Source organism: Babylonia areolata, chromosome 21 (genome assembly GCF_041734735.1).
Source record: "Babylonia areolata isolate BAREFJ2019XMU chromosome 21, ASM4173473v1, whole genome shotgun sequence".
Lineage (NCBI taxonomy): Eukaryota > Metazoa > Mollusca > Gastropoda > Neogastropoda > Buccinidae > Babylonia > Babylonia areolata.
In genome coordinates this window covers 31,276,787-31,295,969 of record NC_134896.1, presented here as the reverse complement: position 1 = coordinate 31,295,969, position 19,183 = coordinate 31,276,787, and the positions used below count along the sequence as shown (strand labels likewise).

The 19,183-nt window shown below is 43.1% G+C and overlaps 1 protein-coding gene across 1 annotated transcript; it reads right to left on the bottom strand.

Annotated features, from left to right (window-relative positions):
- Positions 1-2,078: 2,078 nt before the first annotated feature.
- On the bottom strand, positions 2,079-17,173 carry LOC143296007 (GTPase IMAP family member 4-like). Its single transcript, XM_076607745.1, has 7 exons — positions 17,012-17,173; positions 14,949-15,006; positions 9,953-10,155; positions 8,166-8,306; positions 5,971-6,091; positions 5,356-5,513; positions 2,079-3,499 (listed from the first exon to the last, which is right to left on the bottom strand). Exons 2-7 carry the CDS (start codon positions 14,959-14,961, stop codon positions 3,242-3,244), a joined length of 894 nt encoding a protein of 297 aa, XP_076463860.1. The 5' UTR covers positions 14,962-15,006; positions 17,012-17,173; the 3' UTR covers positions 2,079-3,241.
- Between the last annotated feature and the right edge of the window lie 2,010 nt (positions 17,174-19,183).

Sequence of the window (19,183 nt, the reverse complement as noted above, 5' to 3'; positions counted from 1 at the left end):
AGGAAGTAAGCAACCCCTTCAGGTGACATCAGCAACCAGTCATTGCGCAGAATGCACTTCGCGAAACATGGTCAAAGGGAGGCAATTACTTTATAGTGGCTGTTTTCTTGATAACGTTGATGCCTCCCTTGTGTGGATTTCTTCAACAGAAGACCACACCAGTGCTGCCGCTGGTTCTTTTTCAGCACGCCAAATGCGTGCTGCACACTGGATCTTGGTTTATCGTCTCATCCGAGTGACTAGACGCTCAGTTTGATTTTCCAGTCAAAGTTACGTAGGTGTGTGTGTGTGTGTGTGGTGGGGGTAGGGGTCAATGTGGGGGATCGGGAATGTAGATGTGTGTGTGTGGGAGGGGGGGGGGGAGGCGGGGGATGGGAGCGGCGGGGGGATGTGTGTGGGTAGGTGTGTGCATGTGCATGAGTTTATGTGTCGGGGCTCGTGTGCTTTTACGTGTGTTGGACCTGTGAACATTTGTGCTTTCATCATATCTTTGAGACTGCATATCTGTTGTGCATGTGTGTGTGTGTGTGTGTGTGCACGCGTGCTTGTGTGCGTACATGCAGGCGCGCGTGTGTGTGTGTGCGCTTGTCATTTCTTGCAGATGTTTTATCCAGATTTTAACTAGCTTGGCGAGTTCTTGCTAACTACCTGCCCTGTACGACGACAATCTAGCAAGACCATCAAGAACTTCCTGAAGCTCCTGACTGACAACGGAGCGGAGTGGAGACAACAGAATGCCCCTCCCCTCCCCGCCTTCACCCGCACCCTCCTCTCCACCCCCCCTCACCCCCTCCCCGACCCCCCGACCCCCCAAGACGGGTACAATAGCAAAGTGGTTAAAGCGTTGGACTTTCAATCTGAGGGTCCCAGTTTCGAATCTTGAAAATGGCACCTGGTGGGTAGAGGGCGGAGATTTTTCCGATCTCCCAGGTCAACATATATGTGCAGACCTTTTTGTGCCAAAACCCCTTCGTGCACGTACGCACGTGGAAGATTAAATACGCACATTAACGATTCTGTAAAATATATCAGCGTTTGGTGGTTTATGGAAATAAGAACATACCCAGCATGCACACCCCCGAAAATGGAGTATGGCTGCCTACATGGCGGGGTAAATGAACAAAACGGTCGTGCACGTAAAGTATTACATGTCTGTATAAGTGTTTGAGTGTCTATTTGTGTGTGACTGAAACCTGATTGCGTGGAACAGGAAACTTCTTCTTTTTCTTCTTCTGCGTTCACTCGTATGCACACGAGTGGGCTTTTACGTGTATGACCGTTTTTACCCCGCCATGTAGGCAGCCACACTCCGTTTTCGGGGGTGTGCATGCTGGGTATATTCTCGTTTCCATAACCCACCGAACGCTTACATGGATTACAGGATCTTTAACGTGCGTACTTGATCTTCTGCTTGCATATACACACGAAGGGGGTTCTGGCACTAGTAGGTCTGCACATACGTTGACCTGGGAGATCGTAAAAATCTCCACCCTTTACCCACCAGGCGCCGTCACCGTGATTCGAACCCGGGACCCTCAGATTGACAGTCCAACGCTTTAACCACTCGGCTATTGCGCCCGTCAAACAGGAAACGAATGACGAGCGCTCAAATGGCAGCTGTCAAGTCGCGCTCTACCCAGGTTAGCAGCCCGGTGTTGTACAAATGGCCCCGTGTTGTAAAGCGCTTAGAGCTTGGTCTTCGACTGAGGATATGCGCTGTATAAGTATCTATATCACCTCCCACCACGGTTCGTTCGCTCGTTCTCTCCACGAGACATAATGATGTATGTAAATAGTCGTTATTTTAAATTTAGGGAAATTCTAAGTTCTTAAGATGATGTGTTTTTCACCGCAGCATTCCAGTGTGTGTGTGTGTGTGTGTGTGTGTGTGTGGATACGTGGCTGTAAAGTTGATTTCATTTTGTTTGATGCTATGTATATTGATTATCTACCCCTTCATAGGGAGCTTAGGCCTCTCAGTGAAGAAATTATCTGCGAGCGCGGGTGTTTGCACACACACACACGTGCACACCCACACACACACACACACGAACGCATGCCCATTGGTACAGCTGAAATAAAACACATTCACAGAGGGCTTTATTTTTCTTTTTTCTTTTGTCAATATTTTCTGCACAAGGTTGTGGGAGGGGACCGGGAGAATGTGTGTGCGTCTCGCGCACAAGCGTGTGTGTGTGATAAGTTATGGCAACTGTGTTATATCATGTGTGTGTGAGTGTGTACTACTACTGATGATAATAATAATAATAAAAACAACAACGATAACAACAACAACAACAATAATAATAATAATGATGATGGTGATAATGATGATAACAATAGTGATAATGATGATGATAATGATGATGATGATGATAACATGATTCAGTCTTTTCAGGCCACGTGGCCTATACAGACAGGAGAAGTGAAAGTTCACACGGTGTCATCAGCGAAAGGTGAGCATAGTTACGGACATCAAATACTAAGTGTTGTGTCTTGAGTTTCAAGGATCCACAAATGTACACAGCAACCTTGAAGGCGAACTTCCCGATCAGCACTGCATGTAGCAACTGAAGTGAAAAAGATGAATGGGAACGGTGATAATAATGTGGTATATATATTTTTTTGAAACGTGTCGCATACCTGGGGCAAACAAAAAGAAAAAATGTGAATGATCTCCAGTGTTTTATCAAATATAAAATTATGTGATTGTCCAGCTGACCTATGTATCTAGCTCTCAGAATTTCTCTCTTGCACCTGCTTTTCATTATCAGTTATCACATGTCATAATCTTTGCACTACGAGTGTGTGTGTGTGTGTGTGTGTGTGTGTGTGTGTGTTGTGTGTGTGTGCGTGCGTGCGTGCGTGCGCGCGTGTGTGAAGTCATGTTGAGTGGATACAGTTATACAGTCTGACGTGTTGCACTCGTCTTCGAAGATCAACTCGGTAACTGAACCTGCACTTTCAATCCGAGTACAAGATACAGCAATGTTTATGCCGGAAACTAAAGGCGGCAAGGAAAAATTCGACCTCAGTGAAGGAATGCATGTTGCCATGCACAGAATCTTTCCCTTTTTTTAAAGTCTTTCTCGTCGAGTGTAATGAATCGAATCGAAAAAACCTAAAGCCATTATCGCGAGACCGATTCATGTATTAAAATACTGCAGATAGGCCAAACCTCTACTGTATTATAATAATCTCGGGCCAGACAGCTGTGCTGTGCTCTGTAGACTTCGGCTGTCTACATCACAACACACGCGTCTGAAACACCACCACCCTTGACAGCCGCTGCGGCCATGCTGATGAAGCTAGTGACATTCTCCAAGAACACTGGTGGGACTTCTTCCTCGATGATGTGTCGTTTGACGGTGCACATGGCATCTTTCTGGACTGGCCGTTTTTGGCCAGTTTCTTGGTCTGCCAGTTCCTCCACACTGCGCACGATATTCACCGTCATCTGTGATCTGTACACCACACCTTCGTTGCTCTCCACCAGCTCCTACAAAACACAAATCACACGAGAGGAAGGTGAAAAGATTATGCCAATTAAAAATAACATCAACTGCAACAACAACAACAACAATAACAACAGGTCATGCCCAGACCACATGAGACTCAAGACTTAACAGAATGAAAGACAAGAAGACAAGACAAGACAAGACAGGATAAAAAATTACAAGAAAGACAAGGCAATACAAGGCAAGACGAGACAGGACAGGGCACGGCAGGACAGGATAGGATAGGATAAAAAATGACAAGGCAAGAAAAGACAAGACAAGGCAAGACGGAACAAGGCAAGACAGGGCAGGACAGGGCAGCTCCTACAAATGCAAATCACACGAGAGGAAAGAAAAAGATGATGTTGATAACAAAAAAAATCCCCAGATCAGACCAGACCACATGAGACTTGACACAACGGAACGAGAAGAAAAAAAAAGACAAAAAAAAAGACAAGACAAGACAAGATAAGACAAGACCAGGCAAAGTGGGCCGACGCAAGGCTGGGACAAGGCAGAGCAAGAACAAAACAAGGCAAGGCACTTAGTAAAGGCAAGACTGGGCACGATGTCAGTTGTTGTGAGACGTTAACACCCAACCTACTCAAGACAACAACAACAACAAAAAGAAAAAAAATAAGAAAGAAAGACGGCAGCCCTCTCCAGTCCACGCCACCACACGACCTGATCTCTGCCACCAGCGATAAAGAGCAGTGGGGAAACGCTCACGATAACCGTGCTGGCGCAGGAGACGGTCTGTCAAAAGACGGGACCTGTTTACCGCTCAATTGTAGCATCCTCCGCTGAACTGTCGCCGGCGACAAACCCACATTTAACAGATCAACGACAATTTAGCGTGTCAGAGAAGCATCAAACTGTCACTGGTGAACGAAATTTATCAGCGGATTTGCGACATTTCAGCGGATTTGCGACATTTCAGCGTTTACCTAGTAATCGCTGATTTGTCGTCGTTATTCCCTTCACTGGCCGTTCATGACAATTCAGCGGAGGCGACAATTCAGCAGTTAACAGACCAAGCGAGCAAAGGAGGAGTGGATCACGCTGTTGGTCAGGAAATTTGTAAGAAAAAGGTAGAAGCTGCTGCAGATCCACTTCAGTACTTCTTCTTCTGAGGAAGAGGAAGGTGGCAGAACGGTTACGACACTCAGCTGCCAATACAAAGTCCGTGAGGGCGTGGGTTTGAATCCCGCTCTCGCCCTTTCTCCCAAGTTTGACTGGAAAAACAAACTGAGCGTCCAGTCTTTCGGATGAGATGATAAACTGAGGTCCCGTGTACAACACGCAAAAAAAAGTGAATAACAAGAGAGTGGTAACTCTTTCTAAAAAAAAAGAAGTGAACAATAAAATCAGAGTGGTACCTTTCTTTGAAAAAAAAGGCACAATAATAATATAACAGTGGTAATAATAATAATAATGATAGTATTTATATAGCGCTGAATCTTGTGCAGAGACAAATCTAAGCGCTTTCACACCAGTCATTCACACACATGCATAACTCTAAAACTGAAGAAAACTGAAGACAAGGAAGAGGTAGGGGAGGGAGGCTACCTTGTGAAGATGTGGGTTTTAAGGCCAGACTTGAAAGAGCTGAGTGCGGAGACCTGACAAAGCAAAAGAGGAAGTTCATTCCAAGTACAAGGTCCTGAGACAGAGAAAGAACGGCGTCCAACAGTGGAGTGTTTGAATCTGGGTAACTCTCTAAAAAAAAAAAAAAAAAAATCCCCAAGGGAACAATAACAGTAAAGAGTAGTAACTCTCTAAAAATGTGAAAAAAAAGAATAAGAAGTGAACACTAAAAACAAAGAGCAGTAACTCTCTCCACTTTTGCGAATGATACCTGTATCCTGTGGATGAGGTCCTTGGCCTGTCGCTCTCTCAGTCCACGTGACGTCTTGTTGTTCATGCCGAAATAGCCACCTGCAGCCTCTTTGATCACATCCCTTAATGGGCCAGACACCCTTTTGACTTCAGCAGCCAGGACTTCTCTCAGTGCACCTGTGTCAAATGTGAGTGAAAAGCAAGCGTGAGATCACGTGGTCCAAGCAAAACTCTCTCTAATGATGGCATGATGGCACGCATGGTGGAAATCGGTGAGGTGTTGTATACAGACAGCATCATCATCACCTTCATCATCATCCCAAACCTCATCATCATCATTGTCATCATCATCATCACCATTGACATGATAACCATCAACACCATATCATCATCACCATCACCACCATCAACATTCCATGAGTGGAAGCGTGGACAACAGGCACATCGTACGATGTCAGTCTTATTTTTTATTTTCGAAATCATAAGCATTCTGAGAAGTCAATTTAGTAAGGAACAATATGATCCAGCCTTTATTGGGGTGTGCGGAGGGGAGGGAGGGTCGAGGGGGTCGGGGGAGGGGGGGGGGGGTAAGGGGGGGGCAGCGGTGGGGTGAAGACGACATGGTGGTACTCACGAATGGGTTCGTCTTCGTCGTCGTCGCCAAGCGCGTCAAGTCCATTGAAGACAACTATCATGTGCCTCGTGATCTCGTTACCAAACAGCTGTTTGATCTTCTGGTAAGCTTCATACTCCTCCTGGGAAAAACATGGATCTTTTCTGTCCCAATCAAGATTTTCATTTGTCCACCACCCCCACCCCCCCGCCCCCCCCTCTCTCTCTGTATGAATTCATGCCTGTGACGAAGTAGGTCACAGCAACACATAAAAACATCAAGTGAACGAAAATTCTTAAATAAGCCTTTCACTTCCGACCGTGGATACATCCGCGGTTTAGGGGTAACTGCATAATCAGGTGTCCAGCCACGCATTTGGATATGCTTACATCCCTTGCATATTGTGACTGCCTTGATAAGTGTTCTAAGCGATTTCTCTGCAAGTTTTAGCTCGAATTTGATGCAGTTTTTTTTTTCTTTTTTCGTTTTATAAAGTGAAAAGATGTTGAGTGTGTCAACATGGCTGCAAGAACATACAGTACAGAAGAGGTGGCTAGAATTTTGTTTGATTTTCTGCACAGTGTCCACAAAAGCAACTTCAAAAACTTGATAGAAAACGAAAGTAATGTTGTTGATAACTGAAGTGATTCTGGTTATCCTGACGATGATTACATGCTGCAAGATAGATCAACAGAAAGAGGGCGTGGTCATGTCAGAAGTGGGAATAGAACAAAATCCCCAATATTTTAGCTGCTATGAAACGGCTTCCAGATGAAAGCTTCAAGCCAAAATATTGTTTACTGTGAGTTTTTGTGTTGTAATATTGTGTGATAGTGTATGCGGGTGTTTGGGTGGGAGGTGTGTGTGTGTGTGGGTGTATGTGAGTGGTTATATTGAGTGTTTATGTTTAAAACAACATGATAGTGCAGGAAACAACATGACTGCACCTGGTTGTTTATTTGCTAATATTTCAGCACTATTTCCACCATTAAAATAAACAAACTTGAATTTTCTTCTTTTTTTCTTCAAAATTTTCTGTCATTTATTTTTCTAAAAATCCGAGTTATCTCACCCTGACTGGGAGTTATCTCATCCTGTTAACAATGAAGTTATGATATCATATTCTCCATTTTCCCTTCAAGAAAAAGTATACTTTTACATACTTGGGACATAATTCTAATTTTTGTGAATTCTTTTAGACGTTTTTGATTATTTCGCAAAAAATTACACAAAGTTCCGGAAGTGAAAGTTAATAGACAGGTTTACATTCACAGAGAGACAGAGAGATCTGCATGCACCAGTGACAAGATTTTGTATGGTGACTTCGAAGGAGATGATGACGATAATCATGATGATCGTACAATGACAATTATAATCGTGATGATGATGACAATAAAGAAGATGGCGATGGTGACGATAATCAAGATGATGATGAGGACAGTTCCATGACAATGATGATGATAATGATTGTTCTGACCATCCCTGTTATTGTAGTTATAATTTTTATGCTTTATTTTGGTTGGTTTATAGTATTTCGTGGTAACTTTAAGTTATGTACTTTCCACCACACCCACCCCCAACCCCCTGAAACACAAGCACACACACAGCTTACCTCTCTCCCCTCCACTCCCCATCCAACCATCACTCCACACTCCTACATAAATTATCAGGTTACTGCCTGTTTGAGTGTGGTTCTTGATGTAATTAATAATAATCAACACGGTCACCCACTCGCTCACCTCTCTTGCGTTGATATACATTGCAATGTGAAGTTTATATATATATATATATATATATATATATATATATATATATATATATATATATAAAAGAATAATAGGAAAACAAATAAAAAAACAACTGCATGCAGGAAAAAATACAAAAAATGGGTGGCTCTCTCCCTGGGGAGAGCAGCCCGAATTTCACACAGAGAAATTAGTAATGCAATACAAAACAATACAATGCTCACATACTCCTTCATAAGGGGCCTAGGCCTATGCATGAATAAACAATCTGGAATCTGTGTGTGTGTGTGTGTGTGTGTGTGTGTGTGTCTCCAACTCATTGGAGGACAGACAAAGAAGGAAAGTGAACACACCTTGGTAAAACAGTTGTCACGTGTGTGTGTGTGTGTGTGTGTGTGTGTGTGTGTGTGTGCGTGTGTGTGTGTGTCTCCAACTCATTGGAGGACAGACAAAGAAGGAAAGTGAACACACCTTGGTAAAACGGTTGTCACATCGAAGAACGAACATAATGACGTGGGGCCCCGGTGCAGCAACAGCCACACTTTTGGCCACTTCCTTGTAGACCTGCTCTTCAGCCATGTGAGTATCACACAGGCCCGGAGTATCTGTCACCTGCAGTGATTTTTTTGTACACACACACACACACACACAGATATAGATATGTATCTGAGCGGTCTGCCAGCTACGATGTCTGCTTTAAACACAAGCTGGAGCAGACGACATTTTCGCAACCAATTACCTGTTTGTCTTCAATGACTCCAGCATACTGTGTGACGCCATTCGATTTGTAAATGAAAGCCCATTCTAAACAAATGCTCCAAACATCAATCAAACCAAAACTGTGTATCATTCACTGCCAGATTATGTCTGTTGTGCTCACACACATGCACGCTTAAAACAGTTAGAAGCATATCAATACACACACGCACGCTTAGAACAGAAGCATACCAATTTTATTTTATTTTTAAACGTTCGTCAGTGCAGGGATTTCAACTGATGCTAAGTTTACGTCATTTTGTCTTTTCGTCACATACAATGCTGTAATCTTCAATTCTACATGTGGCTGCTTGTCAGAAACTAAATCCATACTGTTGTAGTGTTTGGATGAGAATTGATCTATCACTTCAAAACTAGCGTTGCCTGAAAGCGTGGACCGAAGTTGAAATTTGTTTTTCCGACACACGGTACTTAAATAAATATCTCTTCCATTGGATCAATAAACTATAACTGTACAAGTATCATATACTGGCAGAACTGTCGCAATTACTTCTTTGAATCTATTCCATTAAAAAAAAAAAAAAAGTGTTTGCCTACGCTAAACTGATTAAACGGAGTTTGTAATTATCAGCGATGAACTTGTTAAAAGTTATCAATTACAAGTGACTTTAATCAAGATTATAAACCCATCTTAAATAACCAACACTTCGTTTTATACGCATTATAAAGGTGGTGTTGAGCTTTTTTGTTCTGAGACCAATCTGACGAAAGTCGGTACAGGAATAATTTAGAAATCTATCACTGAACACCCGACAACAAACACATTTTGGTCAATTTTGGCCATACTGATGCCAGTTTACTTGCTGAACCACGTGGGTGCCTTTGCAGTTCGCGTGACTTGCTTGAATAAGCGAAGCATGTCAACACTGGTCACTTTTCACCTGAGCCTGCTAGTGTGGCTAAAGCCTGCTCTCTCTCTCTCTCTCTCGCCCAAAGGGCCTGCGTCACAAATCATCGTTGCACTGTCTTCTTTCTTCTCTTCTTCTTTTATTTGACTATTGTAAAATAAAACAATAGAAAACCCTTTGTGACTGGCCTCTGTATGTTCCTGGCCTGTGAGAGGAGCTCTCTATCCTTTCACTTTCTATCCTGTGAATTCAGTAATTCAGTAACTATTTTGTAATCCCTTTTCTATACCACTCGGGCATGGTTACATATAGATAGATAGACAGATAAATAGATAGATAGATAGATGATGACTTTGTGTATACACACACAAAATCTACGATATCAGAAATGGCTGAATAACAACAGCATCGGGTCCCCCCCCCCCCACCCCCGCACGTATAAATAGGCTTTGGCATGAGTTGCTGCTGTCACGACTCAATTAACAAAACACATGTGTGTATCGCACTTCGTCTCGTGGTGCAGCGTAATAATTATGGATAATTATCCAACCTCAGTGACGCCTTCTTGAAAAAACAAACAAGCAACCAACAACTGCAACTGCAAACCATGGCATATTTATTTCTCCTACATACCTCCAGAACCGTGTGGTACCGCTTTGCTCTTTGCCAGCTGCATTGTATGGTCTCTGAGTGGAGTCCACGAGACACCTGGAATCCTGGGTTCTGATCCGGTTTCAGGAAGGAGGACTTCTTTCCCAGCAGGATATTGCCCAGAGTGCTCTTCCCTGCTCCAGTCTTCCCCATCAGCACGACGCGAAGAACCCCCTTCTCGTCACCTTTGGTCAGAAAACATAATAATAATAATAATAGTAAATCAAAAGATTAAAAAATAAAAATAAAAATAACAATAACAAAAATAATATAATGATAATAATACTACTACTGATAATGATAATAATAACTAGTATTTATATAGCGCTGAATCTTGTGCAGAGACAAACCACAGCGCCATCAAACCAGTCATTCACACACATGCATGGCTCTAAAACTTGACAAACTGGAGACAAGGAAGAGGCAGGAGAGGGAGGCTATCTTGGGAAGAGGTGGGTTTTAAGGCCAGACTTGAAAGAGCTGAGTGCGGGGACCTGACTAAACGATCAAAAGAGGAAGTTCTTTCCACAAGCAATGTCCATAGACAGAGAGAGAAAGAACAGCGGCCGACAGTGGAGTGTTTGAAAACAAGACGAACGCAAACATTCAGACGATTAACAAACTAGTAAATGGTGGTAACTCTCTTCGCTCACAAGGTACATAACTTCCAAATCAATGCTGCTTGTTCAGCTACCGATTCAGACAGCACACAGGAAAATAAAAGGTACATTGGAACAAACCCAGATGGATGAAAAACAACATTTTTTGCACATTGAATAGATTGTTTTGTTTTTGGTGGTGATGAGATGCTGCTGCTTTTGAGTGTAGTCAGTTACTTTGTTCAGTGCGCCGTTAAACATGAACAGCTTCTGAAGTGAATGAACATCCAGTTTCTCTGGTTTTAGAGTTATGCATGGGTGTGAATGACTGGTTGGTTTGAAGCAGACTCTATTTCAATCTCTATTAAGACATGGCACGGAACCTGGCACGGGAAAGGCTGTCTCAGTCTCTGTTAAAACCTGACACTGGAAAAGCTGTTTCAGTCTCTGTTAAGACCCGACACAGGAAATGCTGTCTCAGTCTCTGTTAATACCTGGCAAGGAAAGGCTGTCTCAGTCTCTGTTAAGACATGGCACGAGGAAGGCTGTCTCAGTCTCTGTAAAGACATGGCACGGGAAAGGCTGTCTCAGTCTCTGTTAAGACCTGGCACAGGAAAGGCTGTCTCAGTCTCTGTAAAGACTTTGCACGGGAAAGGCTGTCTCAGTCTCAGTTAAGACCTGGCACAGGAAAGGCTGTCTCAGTATCTGTTAAGACATGTCACAGGAAAAGCTGTTTCAGTCTCTGTTAAGACCTGGCACGGGAAAGGCTGTCTCAGTATCTGTTAAGACATGTCACAGGAAAGGCTGTCTCAGTCTCTGTTAAGACCTGGCACAGGAAAGGCTGTCTCAGTATCTGTTAAGACATGTCACAGGAAAAGCTGTTTCAGTCTCTGTTAAGACCTGGCACAGGAAAGTCTGTCCCAGTCTCTGTTAAGACCTGGCACAGGAAAGTCTGTCCCAGTCTCTGTTAAGACATGGCACGGGAAAGTCTGTCCCAGTCTCTGACTTCAGAGGTTATGGACCTGGCTCTCTTTTGTGGACTTTCCCATCCCATGATGGTTACAGCTTTTGCAGCAGATGATGATGGGGATACTTCTGTAGCACCTATCTTCAGTCTAACACCGAGCGTTTTACAAACGCTGAGTCATTTGCACAACAGGGTGGAGCCGACTGACAGCCTGCATTGAGTGTTCACCATTCGATTCCTGTGTCATTCAGTCAGGTTTCAGTCACGGAAACACACACACACACACACACACACACACACACACAGCGCGCGCGTGTGCGCGCGCTCACACAGACATGATGTAACTTTTTTTTCTTTTTCTCCTTTTTCTTGTTGTTGCGTGCATGACCGTTTTGTTGATTTACACCGCCCAATAGGCAGCCATACTCCGTTTTTTGAGGTGTGTATGCTGGCTATGTTCTTGTTTAACAAACACACCGAACGCTGACATGGATTAAAAAAAAAACCCAAAAAACCAACCTCAATATCAAGGGACATGATAATCGAGAGACGGTGGAGCTGGGGTTTTGGAAGCTGTCAACAAACAGCCCAGATCTGATGGGCCGACCGTAGATAGCGGTGTGTGTCAAAATAGTCTGATCAGTGCCTCCCATCTTCCTCGCGCTCACATTTTGGACGAATAACTGCAGGTCTTTCGAAGTCATGTGTGAGAAAGGTAAGTGTGCACTGTTGATATTTCTTTGGTGAATTGTGGAGGAGCTTTTTTTTTTTTTTTTTTTTTAATTTTTTTTACACGTCTGTCTCCTACAAGCTAGCTCCATGTCCATGAGTCTGCCAGAGAGAACTGAACTGAATAAGTTTTATTTTCAGAGCGTAATAGAGTAAGCAGAATAATGTTGTTGTTTTTTTTTTTCATCCAGCCCTCGAAGGGGAAACAGTAACATAAACAAAGGGGGGATCATTATATCAGTACAGCATGCATATTATAGTCATGGATACATGAATGGTAATTTGACATTTACAACACTAAATAGAGGAGAATAAGAGGAGAGAGATATTGGGGGGGGGGGGGGGGGGGGGGGGAGAGATGGAGAGAGAAAGAGAGTTCAAAAAATGAAAATTAACATAGGTCATGATAACAATAAATGAAATAAAATAATAGAAAATGAAATACTGAAAAAATAACACCCCCCAAATATAATAAACAAACAATAACAAAAACACACACACACAAAATGAACTAAAATAAGCATCCACATGTTACAACAATGCAGTAATAGAAATAATGCCATTTAAAATTAATAGTCGTGGGAGCAAAAAAGAGTTTGAAAGAGTGAGATGGAGAGGGACAGAGACACAGAGAAGATAGAGAAAGACCGAGGTGACGTTATATAAGATTTATAACGCCTGTTAATATAAAGAAATATACATTACAAAAACATGTGTATGCGCACATCCGTGAAATCATAAGGCAGTCAACATAAGATTATCATCATAAGAAGAATAAAAGAGAGGGAGGAGGAAGAAAGGTGTGTGTGTGTGTGTGAAGAGAGAAAGGGAAATAGACAAAGAGCGTGAGAGAGAAAGAGAGGGGGTGGAGCAAGCAGAACGACAAAGTGAGAAGGAGAGAAAGAGGTGATATCAATCCATGTATAGATAATGATCATGCAAAACTAAAACTTAAGTGAAAGGCATGCACATGTAACACAAAAGTAATCTTTCTTTTTTTCCATTAAGCAAGAAGTAAAGAAAAATAATGCCACAGAAACAATTATGGATTCAAATAAGGAATATGAGAGAGAGTAAAGTGAAAGGCATGCACATGTGAAACAAAAGTAATCCTTTTTTTTTTTCATTTGAGTGTGATTTGTAACAGTGGAAATTGATCTATATTTAACTGGAAAAGATGGGGAAAATACTGTTTTTTGAAAGTCGAGATGCTTTCATGTTGTTTAATGGATACTGGGAGAGAGTTCCAGAGTCATGAACCAGAATAGGGAAGGCTGGATTTAAATAGGTCTATTCTTAGAATTGGGACATCTAGTTTTGTTTGATTTTGATTGTCATTTACGGAACATATATTCAATAGCTAGGTAGTCTGGAGCACGACTAGTCACTATTTTGTTCATCAGTACTCCTTTATTGTAAATCAGTCTTTGGTGTAGTGGTAGAATGTTAAGTTTTCTGAAGTCAGATTTTGTCAAGGATGAGGTTTTGTTTAGAACAATTTTAAGCACACGTGTGTGAAGGTTGAGAAGTGGCTTAAAGGCACTGGCGCTTGCAGTATCCCATAGGGTTGATGTATAATCAACAGCGGATTGGATAAAGGCCTGAAAAAAACGATTTTCTTGAGTGGTTATCAATGAAGTGTTTGATTTTTGATAGTTGGTGTGTTTTTTATGGAAATCTGTTTGCATATGTTAGTTATATGATGAGTCCAAGAAAGGTTGTTGTCAATTGTTATGTTAGTTATATGATGAGTCCAAGAAAGGTTGTTGTCAATTGTTATTCCAAGGACCCTGTAGTTGTCAACTTCATTAATGGCTTGGTTATTTATTTGAATGGTGGGAAATGTATATATGTGTGAGGCTTTGTCTTGAGAGAGAGAGACAGAGATAGAGATAGACAGATAGATAGATAGAGAGAGAGAGAGAGAGAGAGAGAGAGAGATACACAAATGGACACAGACATCATTTCATTGCCATTGACAATACTATCCTTTTTGCAAGAGGGATAATGTATGAACGAAAGAATAATGATGGTTTAGAGAGAAATTGACACATTGCTAAGAGTAAAACGAAAATCAACAACAAACAACAACAACAATAACATCAACAAAATCATAAAATATGACATATTGTTAAGATTAAAAAGGAATATATATATAAAGCTCAACCATCCAACTTTCTACAAAGTCATTCAGAATTATAATCATAAACTGTGGAACTGGCATCAGGGTAACAGTTGTTTTTTTTGTTTTGTTTTTTTTATTGTGATAACTATAAGGCTCCCTAAGATAATTTCTTTTGCCGACAATCCCAAACTAGATATATATCTCTGTGTGTGTGTGTGTGTGTGTGTGTGTGTGTGTAGAGAGAGAGAGAGAGAGAGAGAGAGAGAGAGAGAGACAGACAGAGAGACAGACAGACAGACAGACAGACAGGCAGATAGAGACAGACAGACAGAAAGACAGAGGCAAACAGCGACATAGTGCACTTCAGTTGAAAGAACCCATGATTCACACACACACAAACACACACACACAAACACACACATACATACATACAGAGAGAGACAGAGAGAGAGAGAGAGAGAGAGAGAGAGAGAGAGAGAGAGAGAACAAAACAAAAAACCAACAAGAAAAACACACAAGCAGCAAGGGGTATAGGTCAGCTATGTCGGTTAACATTACCTTTTGACGCCATTTTCACTGAGGAGGAATTCCTTTCAGCTTGGATTGCTAAAACAGACTGAAACATCGGAAGAATATATATTTTTCTTCTCTCTCTCTCTCTCTCTCTCTCTGTGTGTGTGTGTGTGTGTGTGTGTGTGCGTGTTTGTCTATCTACACACACACACATACACACACACATATATATATATATATATCTTTGAATCAGAAAGTAAGTATATGAAAAATAATGTATTGGAAAAGAAGAGATTGATGACACACACACACACACACACACAGAGATTTGTACGTTTATTTATTTATAGTCTGTTCATCTAAGATGATTACATTAGACTGAAAATAAATGATATTATTATCATTTGGATTATTATCATTTCTATCATAATGATGATTGTTATTATTAATTAGAAATCGGCATTTCTGTATATTCGAATGAAAAGGGGGGCGGTTGAGTTGGAGGGGAGGGGGTGTGGTGTGGGTGGGCGCTAGGGGCAGGGGACTAAGAAAGGAAGAGACAGACAGACAGAGAGAGAGAGAGAGAACAGAATGTGGAAAAGATAGAGTACAAAATCTAAAATGGAGAGGGTGAGTGTCAGAGATTGGAGAAAGAAAAAACATAATATTGGAAGGGTGTGTGTGTGTGAGAGGCGGGACGGGGGAAGCGGGCTTAGGACCCCCGCCCCCCCCCCAAAAAAAAAAAAAAGAGAGAGAGAATGGATGAATGACTGAATAAATGAATGAACGAATAGATGAATCAGTTAATCTATCAATGCCTCACAGGCATCACACACACACACACAATATGTGCGTGCACACACACACACACATACACACACAGAGCACACTCTGAACTCCACAATGCTAATAACCCCTTAGGAAAGAACAGTTTGTTACCAGGCTCCACAACACACATAAGAACATACAAATTCACACACACACACACAATCATACTGAGGCCCTACACACCAGCACATGTCGATTTCACAAATCGTTCGCAAGTTGGCCTATCTGCCTTACACATCAGCACATGTCGATTTCACAAAAAGAAGAAAAACTGAGCTCATACACACATAATATGCGACTACAGTCGCTCATACGACTCTCACAATCCACACCCACAATCAAACACCAAGGAATCCATCCGAAACACACACACACACACACACACACCCATACACATACACACACGCGCGCACGCGCGAGCGGAAGAACATGGCCGACATGACTGATGTCATATGAACAGCAGCCAACTAACACAGTAAAGATCAGACACATCTCAGAGACTGTGGCTAACATCGACATCGGTAACGACGACGACGACACAACAACAACAACAACAACAACAACAACACACACACACACACACACCACACCACAACACAACAGAACGCACACATGCAGAACAACATGGCTGACATAGCTCGTAATAAAAAAAAAATAAAATAAAGAACATGATTACGCAGTAGCCTACATACAGTGCAAGGATTGACACATCTCAGAGTGTCAGTGGCAAACAAAAGACACAGACAACGGGAACAGTTTCAGTTTCAGTTTCAGTAGCTCAAGGAGGCGTCACTGCGTTCGGACAAATCCATATACGCTACACCACATCTGCCAAGCAGATGCCTGACCAGCAGCGTAACCCAACGCGCTTAGTCAGGCCTTGAACAACAACAACAACAACAACACCAACACCAACACCACCACTAACACACACACACAATAAAGATCATTTTGACTTGACTTGACACACTTGGCACACTCGATTTTTTTCTCCACCCTCGACTGATACCATTTATAGTGGAAAGAAGGTTAAAACCAAAGAACACACACACACACACACACACACACAGAGACGTGTCATTGACAGTGCAGGCATGAGCTTGAGCCTTGCATTCATTTGACATTTTGTCATTTCGTTGCAACTGTTCGTTCTTCTACGTCATACATACACAGGCCAAACGTGAACATACACAGGTCAAACAGAACCATGATGTCCAAAGTTCATCAACAACAACAACAAAAAAGGTGTTTATAAGCTCTTCTAACAAACAATCGCTCACCTGCCTTCACCGTTCAAAACAGAAACAAAGATGTGGCACAGGCACAAGAGCGCGCACTGCACTCCATTTCTGAAAAACACAGCGAGTTCAAAAATAGCACACTTCCTCAAAAATGGAGCTTGGCAGACTGTACGTGTTGGATCACAGCACGCGATCAACGACTCCTCCCCCAACCAAAGAAGTCCCCGGGTATTATTCTGAATCAGACACTGGTTTTGATCAGTTCGAATGCAATCCTAATGGCTCAGAAACAAATCCCCCCCCCCCCCCTTTTTTTTTTGTTTCTTTCTTTTTCTTTTCCTTTCTTTTCTTTTCGTACACGTCATTTTGAAAATGATTTTATGATAATTATGTGCATGGTGTGTGTGTGTGTGAGTGTCACGGTGTTTGTGTGTGTGGAGAAAACTAAAGGGAAGGAGTGGACTAGGAAGGGGGTGCAACAGGGAGGGAGGAATGGTTGGAGTGACGTGTCTTTTTCAGAGAAAGAGAGAGAGAGATACAGAGACAGAGACAGAGAAAGACAGAGACGGAGAGACAGAGATGGGTGTTCCAAGAACCAGTCCATTTTTGCGAAACGGGGTTCTGATGAGAATTTGTATTTTGTATTTCTTGTTATCACAACAGATTTCTCTGCGTGAAATTCGGGCTGCTCTCCCCAGGGAGAGCGCGCTACACGCGCCGCCACCCCCGGCCCTTTTAAATTTATTTTCCTGCGTGCAGTTTTATTTGTTTTTCCTATCGAAGTGGATTTTTCTACAGAATTTTGCCAGGAACAACCCTTTCGTTGCCGTGGGTTCTTTTACGTGCGCCGTGCATGCTGCACATGGGACCTCGGTTTATCCTCTCATCCGAATGACTAGCGCCCAGACCACCACTCAAGGTCTAGTGGAGGGGGAGAAAATATCGCCGGCTGAACCGTGATTCGAACCCGCGCCCTCAGATTCTCTCGCTTCCTAGGCCCGGGCGGACGCGTTACCTCTAGGCCATCACCACAGTGGAGTCATTCTTTAAAAACGGAGGAGATCCCAGCAGTTGTTCATTTCTGAAAAAAAAGCGTCTCACTCGTCAGGTCCACACACTGCAGTACTGACAACACAGCGGAGCTCTCCAGGCTCTCTCTCTCTCTCTCTCTACTGATCTCCCTCTCTCTCTCCGCTCTCTCTCTCTCTCTCAGTGTGAAATGTGTGTCAGTGTGTGTGTGTGTGTGTGTGTGTGTGTGCGTGAGCGTGTGCCGGCCCGGCGTCAGTGTCACAGTGTGTGTGTGTGTGTGTGTGTGTGTGTGCCGCGACCGGACTGAGTCTGTGTCAGTGTGTGACGGAGAAGGAGCGTGCACAGGGCTCAGTTTGCCTCAGTCAGTTTTAAAGTTCTAACAGGATACCACTGAGCCAGCGGCACGTACGGTTTGCTCTTGTTTTCAGTATTGCTAACTGGTGCTCGTTGGACCGAAGCATTCAATCATTGAATCAGCAGCAGGCTTAGTCAGTCGTCAACTCAGTGCACTTGTGCACCACTGACGGATACCCCGTTTTTTATCTTTATCTGCACAAGTCGTCACGATCACTGCCAGAGCAGACACAGTAGGTCTGCCGCCACAGGGTGAGAACACGGCACACACACACACCCACACCCACACTACACACACACTGACACACACACACTACACACACACACTGACACACACCACACACACACACACACACACACACAACACACACACCACACACACACACCACACACACTCACACACACACACATACACACACCACACCACACACACACACACACACTCACACACACACACACACCACACACACACACACACACCACACACACACACACACACATACACACGTCGTGACCGGCACATACGCGCGCGCGCAGACAGACAGACAGACACACACACGCACACTGACACACACACACACACATACACACACGCACGCTGGGGGCGCACACGGACACACACTGACACACACACACATGCACTGACACACACACACACGCACACATACTGTCACACACTCACGTACGCGCACATTCACACACACACACACACACACACACACACACACACACACACACCGTGGCACACACAAACACAACACTGACATTGACGGGCATACGATTACAGAGTCTCCCTTCCAGTCGCCATTTCTCCGGCTCCTCATTCCC

Coding starts and splice junctions, on each gene's coding strand:
- LOC143296007 (XM_076607745.1), bottom strand. Junction 8,307..9,952: donor GGTACCACACGGTTCTGGAG/GTATGTAGGAGA, acceptor AAATCACTGCAG/GTGACAGATACTCCGGGCCT. Junction 5,514..5,970: donor CGACGAAGACGAACCCATTC/GTGAGTACCACC, acceptor CATTTGACACAG/GTGCACTGAGAGAAGTCCTG.